This window comes from Coptis chinensis, chromosome 3, assembly GCF_015680905.1.
Source record: "Coptis chinensis isolate HL-2020 chromosome 3, ASM1568090v1, whole genome shotgun sequence".
NCBI lineage: Eukaryota > Viridiplantae > Streptophyta > Magnoliopsida > Ranunculales > Ranunculaceae > Coptis > Coptis chinensis.
In genome coordinates, this window is record NC_141458.1 from 28,297,518 (window position 1) to 28,309,927 (window position 12,410).

The 12,410-nt window shown below is 38.8% G+C and overlaps 1 protein-coding gene and 1 pseudogene across 2 annotated transcripts; both read right to left on the minus strand.

Moving 5' to 3' along the window:
- Nucleotides 1-4,132: 4,132 nt before the first annotated feature.
- On the minus strand, nt 4,133-6,078 carry LOC147508986 (protein NRT1/ PTR FAMILY 6.2-like; annotated as a pseudogene). The gene is made up of 4 exons (XR_015218307.1): nt 5,865-6,078; nt 5,216-5,760; nt 4,405-4,757; nt 4,133-4,325 (listed from the first exon to the last, which is right to left on the minus strand). The product of XR_015218307.1 is annotated as a protein NRT1/ PTR FAMILY 6.2-like (transcript).
- Nucleotides 6,079-9,081: 3,003 nt separating this feature from the next.
- Nucleotides 9,082-11,126, minus strand: LOC147508987 (tubulin beta-5 chain-like). Its single transcript, XM_086597688.1, has 2 exons — nt 10,757-11,126; nt 9,082-9,860 (listed from the first exon to the last, which is right to left on the minus strand). Exons 1-2 carry the CDS (start codon nt 11,124-11,126, stop codon nt 9,082-9,084), a joined length of 1,149 nt encoding a protein of 382 aa, XP_086453814.1.
- Nucleotides 11,127-12,410: the final 1,284 nt, after the last annotated feature.

The following is a 12,410-nucleotide window of genomic DNA, read 5'->3' on the forward strand; positions in this document are numbered from 1 at the left end:
GAGAAACCTCCCAACCAAGCCTCCTACTTCTGGAAGGGTATACATCAAACCTTTAATTCCATAAGTGGGGGGCTGATATGGAGAATAGGACAGGGATCTACCATTTCCATTCTGAAGGATCCATGGCTAAAGTGTCTTGATAAGCCTGTGACTCTAGAAGAATTGAGAGTAATGGATGATTCCCTGTCCAATTTGCATGTGTCTGACCTCTTTTTGTCAGATAATAGTGGCTGGGACTCGGCCAAACTTAATCAGCACTTCCACCCTTTCATATGCCAGCTGATTCAAGAGATTGTTGTCAGACTTGAGGGGGCAACAACTGATAAAATGATATGGGCTATGGAAAGGTTTGGGAAACTCACTGTTAAATCTGTCTATGATTTTCTGAGGAGAAATAAAAACTCTGAGGTGGGGCAAAGTTCTGGTATGAACTACATAGCTCTTAAACAAATATGGAAAACCCCTTTGCCTGCCTATATCCAGATGTTTGTCTGGAAAGTGTATATGAATGTGCTCCCTCTAGGAGACAAGCTGGCTGAAAATAATATGAAAGGGGACTTCACATGCCCTTTTTGTTACAAAGAGCTTGAGACAGCTGAGCATTTATTTTTCAACTGTGACTGGACTAGAGCAGTATGGTTTAGCTCACAAGTGGGATTGAGAATCAATCACGTACTTCCAGCAACATCAAAACTTGAGGGAAAGAATTGATATGTTCTTGTCCTGGTGCCATAGTAAAAACAGTGAGATAGCCTTGGCTGGGACACACATCATGTACCTGATCCAGCATATTTGGAAAGCTAGAAATGAAGCCAAATTTGATAACAGGAAGGCAAATAGGGACCGCATCATTAGACTGAGCAAAGGATTGGCAGACAAGTGCTTCGAGGCTTTCAGAGAAGCTCCTCTAAACCCTCGAGAACTTTCTCTCTCTAAATATGATTTGAATAATATGTTTCCTATTATATCAAATGACTGTATTGTGATGAGATTTGATGCATCTTTCTGCAGGAACACAGGATGGGCGAGGGAGTGGAGCAATCGCCAAGAGCCGGGGGGATATAGTTGAGCTGCAAATGGAGATTCAAGACTAGGGAGCCAGGGGAAGCAGAGATGGTTGCAGCTGAAGTGGCAGCTCTGTTGGCTAAACAGCTGGGACATAGTAATTACATTTTGGAAGGTGACAATCGGGAAGTGATCAAAGCGCTTCAAGGGATGACTGCCCTTGGTTCCTAGAGACGCTGAAGACTTCTATCTCATATAACATTTTGGGTTTGAATTCATGTATTTTTGTTTGGAGAAGTAGGACTTTTAATGGGGATGCAGACACCCTAGCAAAATTGGCTAACCATCAGCTGGGTGGGTATGATCTTCCGAAGTGTATGCTTGATCAGAATTGTGTTCCAGTTCACCTTTAGGTGGTTTTATCTAATCCAAGTAGGTTTATATCGAAAAAAAAAACAAAAAAAACAAAAACAAAAACCCTTTCAAGCACCACTTTTACAGGAATAGAGAGTCCCACCTAAAAACAGGAGAGCTGAAGCTGAAGCCCTCAAGACACTTTCTTTTTGGACGTACAATATAGTGTCATAGTTTTATAGCAGGAAATTAAAATAAATATTTTGATTATGGAAAACACCTGCTTTCAAAGATAAGAGTGATGACCCTGTTAAAATTCGACATCATAATTAAAAACCCCAAAACTTGGAGCATAATGAGATCCTTGAACATATCTGTCTCATCCTTGTTGGTTGAAGAGCATTATCGGCGACTGGTTCGAACTCGTGTGTTGACATTTGCAACTCCTTGAATCTAGCCTTGTTTTGATGTCTTCTCCATGCATGTTTCATGAAGAACAACCTTGACGACTTCTGCTAATCTGCTTAGTAACTCGGGTTGAGAAGATTCTACTGACCTGATGTTGATTGGCCTCACTCCCGTCCAGAGTATACTCACTACTTTGTAATGTGCAACACGAATGTATAACAGCAATCCTTATCACTGTCTTTATTGCTCCTTTGCTGCCTTTTAGACCCCTGCAATAGCATTTATGGCTTCAGTTCTTTGAATCCATGACATGGATAAAGGGGTCTGCCTACAAGCCAATTATTCTTAATAATAATAATTTGATAAATAAAAAGGTGTGACCAAATCACCAAAACCATGGAAGCATATGGCAAGGGGTGTGTCATTGTGTCAATCGTCTTACCGTCTACCTACGAATGGTGGAGCTCAAAACAAGCTTCATCACATGGTGATGAAAACTTGCCTAGTAGTCGAATTAGATGATATTTCTGGACTGAATAAAAAGAATTGTCAGTTTAAGGTCCATGTAGGCTCTGTTAGTCAGATAGGAAATCAAATCTAATCAAATTAGGAAAAGTATACACTTTGAGTTGGTCGAATTAGTAAGAAAATCCCGAAAATCAAATTAGGAAAATAATACTTTGATAGAAACCCTACACCTAACCCTAACAAATTTCTCATCGACCAAACCTAATTCTCCATTCAAAATCAAAACAACCACCCTAGAAGATGGGAAATAACAAATGTTTTGAGCAGTGCCCCCGTTGCGGCTACCAAGAGACGGAGACAGAGAATATTATAAGCATCATCCCTGAAACCGAATTTCCTGAGAAGAACTTGTATCTGTGTTGCAGAATATATGGACAAGAAGTTGTTTGGTACAAGATGAACCCTTTCAAGAGCACTAGCACCGCCCAATTTAGCACACTTTCCCCGATTTGCACAGGTCCTGAGGAAAACCGTTGTAGTATTGTTGCTTTAGGTACGAAGATATATATGATCGGTGGTGATTACCCTACATCAGTGAGGGAGGCCAACGAGTAACATCTAACGATATCTACTCCTTGGACACTAGGTGCAACGACAAAAGTTCAAGTCAGCAGTGCCCTTTAGTATGGCAAAAGGAATCCACTCATTTGCTTGCCAACAGGTATTATCCCACAGTAATTGCTGCACACGGCAAAATCTATGTATTCGGAAGTAACTATTCATATCCCGATTTACCGAAACCCTTTGCAGAGGTTTTCGACCCAGTATTAAATGTATGCGCTTGTCTGCTCGTAGTGCTGTTGCTAACGGTGATAAGATTCTTTTGACAACGGAAAGGTGGAGCTCATCGTTGTCACGACAGTTATCATTGTTCTCTTTTGACATGATAAGTAATTCTTGGAGTAGAATCTCCACAAAGAAAATATATGGGGAAGGTGTAGTGTTAGATGATATATTCTTTTCTTATTCCCTAGGCCGTGTAAATGCTTTTGACATGGTAAAAAAGAAATGGTTAGAGGTCCAAGGTTTGGATATTGCATCAACTAGTATGAGATCTCCTGATGGTGACCCTTACCATGCACATTTAGTTGACATTGGAAACAAATTGTTATCCGTTGTGTGGAGCGACTTCAAAGGAATTGGAAGATATGAAGTTGGTTCTAACCAAGACTGTGTTCGTTGCCTGACATTCCTAATTACTAGGGATGAAAACTCCGAATGCAGAAGCTATTTGCGTGCTGATGTTCTGGCCCAATCAGCTTATGATCTTAGTAGTTGGGGCGACCTTTCAAAATGTTTCGCACTCTAACTTATCTTGGTCGCAGCACAACACTTTAGTAATCTATGATACATATTAATTTGGAAACAACAAGACATGCAGATGGACATATATATCTGTGCTGGACTACAAGTTACACTTATAGTTAAGGAGTTTTTTGTTTAAACATGTTATGTTTTGCAAACATGGTTAATCTGCAAGAAGCTATTATTTGGTAAGTGACAATCGTTTGTCCTAATATCCATTCTAAGATTTAGAGAGCCATGATGATGTAGGCTGGTACTGCTTGTATAATATAGATGGTGCGTAATGTCTAATGAGAAATAGAGAAAATTTCATTTAGACTGTTATAAGACCAATAAAACAAAGGGTTTACTTAGTATTACCCTCTACTAGATGAGTAAATTAGGATTACCCCTCTAGTTTAGGGTCTTCTCCCAAAAATAAAAAAAAAAAAACTTGAGTTCACCGTGTTTTTTTTTTCCGTGTGTATTGGGGGGAGACCCTAATTTCCCATCTAGTGGGAGGGGAATCCTAATTGACTCATCTAAGGGGGTAACACTGGTTAACCCTAAAACAAATAAACTGTTGACTGTACATGTAGTAGAATTAATGATTTCAAGTAAATCGACCGTTACTAGCGGAAAAGAGGTAGTAAATCACATACAGCCATACTGCAGGGCCATTCCAATTGTTGACATAATTGTTGACATGATGAGTCCTATCGAAATACTTTGCAAGCTGCTGAAACCTGTTGTAGGTACAAGAAATCACTGGTTAGCATAAAATGGTGCATACTTGCATTACTGACATTTTTCTTTCAACCATACCATGTTTTCCTTTCCATTTCTTCCAAAATGGCATGATCAAACGGTCATGGACTGCAATGGTGATCATTATGGCTCCCACAAAGAAGGCAGTAAGTGAGCCTGCTGGAATTTGAAAATGACCAATTGATCTCCGCGTAGTAGTAGCATGTTCTACAGAGAAGGTGATCATTTGTGCATATGTTGTCCAAAATATGATTGTCGTTGCCCAGACCGGAAGTAACCTGATCACCATTTTCACTTCTTATATCTTCGTAATTGAACAGAGTCTCCAAGGGTTTAGGGATGATGAACCATTTCTTTGAAAATCCTCTTCTGCAGTTATGGCAGCCTTGTCCAAGAAACAGAAAGAAAAGCTTCCAGTCATCAGTTGTACAATCCTCAGAAAATGACTGATGATTGAATTGGATATTCATATGCTGTCCAAGAGTAGATCTTTTTTTTTTTTTTTTTAAACTCTTCTTTTTTCCCTTGTTTATTAGGAGGCTTGGTACATGTCAACCAAACTATTCATGCTGTAAAGGAAGTTTTGTAGGCCTGTAGCAGAGTCTTGATTTTTTTTTCCCCTCTCCCTTGGGTAACACGTCTTTTTTGCTCGCAAAATGTACCCAGACTCTGGAACCAGACAATCATCCAGACGCCAGGCCAGCATTCCCTATAGCCTGGGGTCCCAAAGGAGGCCTGTACTTGCGTCCTCTTCTTAGGTCTGGTTAATCCTAATCTGCTGCCCCAGATGTTGGTTACATACTACTTACTGGAGCAGTGGTATCTTAGTGTACAGACTCATGCAAAGAAATCTACTACTCACCTAAACTAATCCGTGTGATAGATTCTTGAGGCCAGTGGACAATGTTCATATAATAAGCTGATATTTGAAGGCATGTTGAGCTTTCTTTTCTTTATAGAAGCTACAATAACTTGAAAATTTTGGACCATAGGACTTCCTGACCCTTTCTTGTATCTGTATCTCTTAGTCCCAGATAAGAATATCAACACTGCAATAAACATTGAAGCAGAACAAATTCCATATGCCAACTTCTCCTTAGCTACTTCATCCTGAATGTACACTAGGACTGTGACAGCAGTTATGGTCCCCATACTGATAAATAATAAAAACCTATTGAAGAAATAGGCCATCCGAGCCTTTTCCTTCTCGTCTTTGTCGTCAAATTGGTCTGTTCCAAATCCAGATACACTAGATTTAAGGCCACCAGTTCCCAGAGCTATCACATAAAGAGACATGTAGAAAATACTCATTTGGAATCCAGATGCCTGTATGCAGGTTTCAGATGTTATTTTTTTGCAAGGGGGTGGGTGTAGGTCTGGTAGTCTTGTAGATATTGCTAAAATTCCAGTGCCCTGATTCACCATGATTAACACCATTATATTCATTAGAAAATAAGATAAAATGTATAATGGAAAATGTACTAGGCTGATGTTGGTCACTTTGTTGTAACACTTACAACTGACTGCACCACAGCAAAAATTGCGATAGTCTTGTATCTGCCTATAAAGGAATCAGCAGGGAAGCCCCCAAGCAAACACATGAGAAATGAAGTGCCCATGAAATCTGTTACAATGTTGGCTGAAGTTGCACTAGGTAAGTGCATGCATTGTTCCAACCAAGTATGTCACAAGGTTCACTGCTATGCCCATCGTTGACAATCTCTCGCATATTTCAATAACTGGAAAATTTCATTTAATAATAATTAGCTTGATGTGAAAAGAATGAAGAAGCTATTCTTATGTTTTTGCTATGCTCAAGGGAAATAGCAGACTGATGTTTTAGTGATGTAGAACATTAGCACATTGTTGTCATGTTATGGGCGGGAGCCCCTTAGTTGAGTCCAAGCCCATGGTTCGAGTCCATTAGTTAGTTGGACACATGTCACGTTCCTATTGGTTTATACTTTCTAGGTTTACTTTAAATAACGGGCTTGTAGTTAAGGTTTCAGTAGTTGTGTTTATGTGTGTGATTTGTGATTTGTGATTGAGAGATTCAATAAAAGAGTGATTTTTAGGTCGTCTTTTAATTGTGTTTCAATTAAAGTGTAGATTCAATTAAACTGAAGGTTTCGCCAGTAAGATCTACATTATTTGGTATCGGAGCAGATTAATTCCAGGAGTTACAATCCACCGAAACACTGTTCACGAAACATTGTTCATCGGGAACTATTCACCGCATTACTGTTCATCGTGAATCCAATTTTATTCTTATAGATTAAGATATGTCTACAACGTCAGAGATGAAGAACTCATGGAGAACTCATGGATTCATATTAACCCCTAGAGTTCGGGTTGCTCAATTAGAAAAGTTGAAAGAAACGTTAATGCAAAACAGGTTTGATCGATTAGAAGAAGCAACTAGTCGACTGAGGGAGGCTATGGTGGAGCTTTTGCAGCCCAAACCCCCCATCGTTGGTGGAGCTTCTATAGCCCAACGTAAAACACCGGTTGTTATCGATGACAACAAAAAAAAGGAAGGAACTTCTGAAGCCGTTGTATTGTGTCTTGAGCGTGATTACAAATGCCATTAGCAGCAGTGCTCACCACGATAGGTTTGTGACAAACAGGTCCAAGGAAGCCCACACACAAATTCTTTTGGGACAACTTTTAGTGAACATCAATTAGTTGCTGGAACGCCAATGCGACATTCTGGATTTGGGCCTCCTATATCGCATGGGTTAGTACTCTTTGACAGTGGTTATGTGGATCCTTTTCTGCCTAACATTGAGACATTTTTTCTACGGCAAAGCAGAGAAATACAGTGCACATTTGTGACATCGTGGTGCATTATTCCCTTTGTGAGTAGATACAAAGCCAAAACTCGAGGTCGAATTCCTCCGAACCCCAGGACGGTGATGTATACAAGAATGAAGAACTTTTGCATATTGGTGGATTTTCATGTCAACAAGCTTGTGGACAAGCTTTTTCAACATGGGGAGAGTGATATATAACATTAGTACATTGCTGTCATGTTATGGGCGTGAGCCCCTTAGTTGAATCCAAGCCCATGGTTCGAGTCCATTAGTTAGTTGGACACATGTCGCGTTCCTATTGGTTTATGCTTTCTAGGTTTACTTTAAATAACGGGTTTGTAGTTAAGGTTTCAGTAGTTGTGTTTATGTGTGTGATTTGTGATTGAGAGATTCAATAAAAAAGTGATTTTTAGGTCGTCTTTTAATTGTGTTTCAATTAAAGTGTAAATTCAATTAAACTAAAGGTTCCGCCAGTAAGATCTATATTATAAAATCTTGTAACATTATGAGAGTTGATGTAAGAATCATAGGTTTAACTAGATTGTTCAGGAAGTTGACCAATATTCACTAGGTGCTAAGTGAGTGGAGAATTTGGTAAGCTGATTGGGAATATGGAGATCTTGAATATTAGAGCTGAATGAAAAAGTTGTCAACCATAGAAATATATTCAGGAATCTGATGATGAACTAACCACACATGTCCACCTTTGTTGAGAATTTGGGACTTCAAAATAAGTGACCATTTCAATGGAAAGTGATGAAAAACCCTCTACAAAACTATATATCCCTTCTGAATCTTTCGCTTCGCATGACAATGTTGCCCAGTTGTTACTTTTTCTTTTGCACCTTTTGGTCTACCTTTTCATCTGATGAAGAATTAAAATGACGTAGTTGTGAGATTTTAAGGAGTGAGTATTAGGGAAGAGTTTGAGATGATGTGTGTTGCTGTCTTGCAAGTACGTGGAATCATACTTACTAATTTTCTGCTGCTGAAGAATCGGAAATTGTAGAAGAGGTATGAGCATATTATTCCAAAGGAGTGTTTGGCCTTTGGCGCCACAGATCGATGAGAAAGGAGTCTATGACAAAGTTCTCTAACAGAAACAAAGCTATATGTTGCTCTGTCAGAAATTATTTGAGAAATGGCGCTGCAATCTGCTAAGTTACATACCAAGTTCGACCTATATGCAGTTATGTCGGTCTACTGCTGAACAAACTAAGTAGTTTGGAAAATAAAACACGAATATAGACCTGCAAACAGATAGCATAATAGTAAATCATCACAAACATACAAAACCCAGAATCCAGTCCAGGGAACCAGAGAACTCAGGAGATAAACAGTTTTCTATTCTGAAGCTAATTAAGTGAAGGGGAGGGATAGAGGCACATTCTTATGCGCACATTATAGCCACATTTTTCACATACAAATGAATTAAGGCCTGGTTTTTTGTGGAGATGATCTCCCCACCATAAAGATCATTCTCACAAAAAATTATAATATTGGGATATGTCTAACCATGTAAAAATTAGTGTTCATTTTTTAGCTTTTTATCTAACGGTCCAAAAGTTTTGTGAGCATGTTCTAAGGTTAGATTTCTTTGAATGAGCTAAATTTTTGTGAGCATGTTCTCCATGGTGGGGAGATTATATCTACAAAAATTCAACCTTTAATTCAACTTTTAAGTCCACAATTTTGTTTGGATTAATTTACAATGTGGCTAGAATGTGGCTACAGTGAATGTGCCTCTATATATCAAACTGATCATCTATATATGAACAATACAGTCTCAAAAACCCAACTTTAAAGTAGTGAATAGACTAATGACATGAAACAAACTGATTCCATATAACAACCACGCCATACGCAGATGAAGTTTCACTTATATGAAACCTGGACATTAAAAGCCTCTTCCTATACATTACTAACAGTCACAGTATTGCTGGTATTCAAGCATCTGATCATTCCAGTTCCTCTCACTATCAGTGAACTCCATGTCATCTATGTCCTCACCAGTGTAACAAAGTAAACAAGCCTTCCATGTGAACCGAGTTATGATTTGGTCACTGTCCCTCTGGAACATCTCTGGGATAGAGGTCGAGTTTCCAGTAATTGTTGAAGCCATCTTAAGAGCCTTTGGAGGGATATCACATACACATGGTTTCACATTGTTGAGAATCTCCATGTCGTATATGCCCTCACCAGTGTACCAATGCAAGAAATCCTTCTTCCTGAACGTCATTGTGATCTGTTCACTGTGCCTCTGAAATCTGAAACATCTCTTGGTTAATGGTCGAGTTTCCAATAATTGTCGATGACATCTTAAAACTTCCGTTCGGTGAGGCGTCGCATATGGTTTCACACGGTTGGGTATCCATTCACCAATGTAAGATGAGTTCTTGTTTTGGACATCAATCATCTGTTCATCAGCCTCTTTTTTGCTCATCTTACTGTTACTGGACATGGCTGAAGCAGCAAGGTAAGTGCCATACAAAGAGGGGAAGGACTGGCATGCCAAGGATCCGCAGCACACATCATACTCTTCAAATCTCATATCTTTTTGGTGAGCTCCTGAACAGTGAGGGTGCATTATTTTTGGGAACCTGTGGATGTTAATGCTGCAAATCCGACCACAAAGAAGTGGAGACCGCCGGGACGACATGAGATCAAGTTCACCTGTAAGCTTAAGCCAATCAGAATAAGCTGTCCAGGTTTCAAGGAAAACATGTTACACTGACTGACTGACTCTGGTACAATACGAGAATAGGGCAGTGATAAAATATGGAGACACCATTATACTAAAAGTTGAATAAAGAGTCCACATTAGAAACTGGACACAAGTACTAGAAACAGCAAATATTGAAGATTACAATTTGGAAACAGTGCGCTACAGGTGAGTGTGGAAAGCTTAGGAGTGCGTCAATGACACTCGTGTCACGTCTGTGTTCCTAGCTCTTAGCCATTTAGTCAAGTATTGAACAACAACCATCAAAAAGACAGAAATAAGTAACTCGTAGGAGAACCCAATAAGCCTTCTTAACTAGCCGGCCTACACCACCAGAAGAGTACAAAATTCCACAAATTGTTTTTGTTAGGTCTTATTGAAGCCCTACACCACCAGACTAAACAAGAGTTACGTTGAACAAGGTCCTAATGTATAAGATGTCAAATGCATATGGCTAACAAACAAGCCGTTCACGGATACATATTTCTTAGTCGTCGTCCCAAAAAAAAAAAAAAAAAACTCAAAGTTGCAACTGTCTCTCCAATAGCAAGGACGCATACAGTGCAATGCGTTACACACCCTAGGTATATTTTAAGTTTATCGTCCCTATACCTTTTCTTGCTTACTGATGAGGGAATCTAACACAATCTAGCAAACTACAGCAGAATTACAAAACTGACAATGTGGGGACATCGATATATCCCAATACAAACTTTCGTTGAGCATCCTGAATGCTCTTTGGAATCGTAACTACGTACCATCAATAAAATGTGAAACCACTTGGACATTCTTTCTACAAATCTAGTATTTTCAACTGATCTTACCAGAAAAGGAAACAAAAACAACAAGAATTGAACATAGGAAATAATGTTACCCTGCAAACAATTGTAATCCCCTGCTTCTTTACTAAGAACATAAAGAGCAGAATCAGTAAGCTCGGCACCTTCAGTATCATGACCTTTATCCCAATTATTCCCAGCATTAGATTGACTGAAAGCAAATATATCACCTTGAATGTAAGAGAGTACACTAATGGTTGGAGATGTTTTGATGGGGTGATCATTTGAATCAAGAACAAGAGAACTAAGAACAGAATCCATAAGCTCTACATTTTCAGTATGATGACCTTTAACGAAATTACTCCCAGCAGCAGAATGACTAAGAACAAATTTATCACCACTGTATTTCCCTATTGCATCGATTTCAAGTTCATCCCAAAACTTAGCTCGATCTGCTTTCCACATTGTCCACCTTGAATGTGATGAAGAATTACTCTAATGGGAATATTAAAATCAAGAACAAGAAAAAGAACATTAAAAGAAATGCAGAAATGAGTTGAGGGGTTAGTTGGTGCTGTGGGGGTTTACCGCTTTTCAGGTGCGTAGGGGATTAATGAAACCGAAACTGTGAAGCACCAAGAAGAACAGGAAAAACACAAGGAAAAGAACAGGAAGAAGAAGAATAAAAGACGTTATATTGAGCGAGAAGATGAAAACTAAGGATTAAAGATTAGTGGAAAAAAGGAAAACAAGGTTGGTGATCAAGATGAATACAAGAAGCACTTAAAGAACAAGTGAAGAAGATAGAAGATAACAATGATGTCGAGATTAGTTAAGAACCAGTGGATGTAAATAATGAATTCAAGAAATTGAAAGAAAAGAATAAGGTTGTAAACCAAAAGAAGAAAGTCTACTCTATCCATCTTCCAATTTTGATTGTAGAATCATGCACATTGATTGAATGATCTGAAAATGAGAGAATGTTAGCTAGAAATGATGTTTTTGTGTTTGTGAATTTATAGACTAGAGAGATAGAGGGCAAGAAGCGGACTTGAAATTGTGGTAAAGAGCCAATTTTTTGGTTACTTGGTGCACAAGATAAAACGCTGGTGCTACTGCAACTGATTGGAGTGAGACAAGAAAAACAAAAAAACACTATAGTACGCGTAAGGTTATGGACGCGGCGTTGTTGTTAAAATATCGAAATTAATGCAATATAGTTACTATGAAAGCTGGAATTATGGAATTTTTTGGAGCATTGTCTGAAATTTCATGTTTTGGGTGTCACTCATTACTTTACTCCGTTGCGACATATATTTCCAAGTTTCCTAAGAACTCTGACCTATTCTGATGAAACTTTGGCCTATGGCGAACAAAGGTTTCCGATGAAATCCGACTATTTTAACGAAATCTTGATCTATGCGAGGCTCATATGTTTCAACAATTTTGCCATATTTTGATATATTTCAGCGAAGTGCGTGAGAATTCTAGCTACCACGCTTATATGATGAGTGAGCGTGGAAATTAGTCTGTTCAGATATTATGGAGTTTATATTGTGGCTTTCTGGTGAATCAATGTGCATGACACTATGTAGTGCTGTTAACGGTTGAGTTACTGAAGCTTAACAAGTTTGTAGTGTTAAGTTGTGGGAGCGGTTTTTATATCGTGACCTATATGCAAGAAATACGCCTCACCTCTCTAATTCAGATCCGGTTCCACTTATCCTCTTCCATTCCGATCCACGATAC

Bases quoted from the DNA above. Each gene is read 5' to 3' on its own strand.
- LOC147508987 (XM_086597688.1), bottom strand. From the start codon at position 11,126: ATGTGGAAAGCAGATCGAGCTAAGTTTTGGGATGAACTTGAAATCGAT. The intron at 9,861-10,756 runs GTAACATTATTT...AAACCTGGACAG, and splicing joins GGATTACAATTGTTTGCAGG to CTTATTCTGATTGGCTTAAG.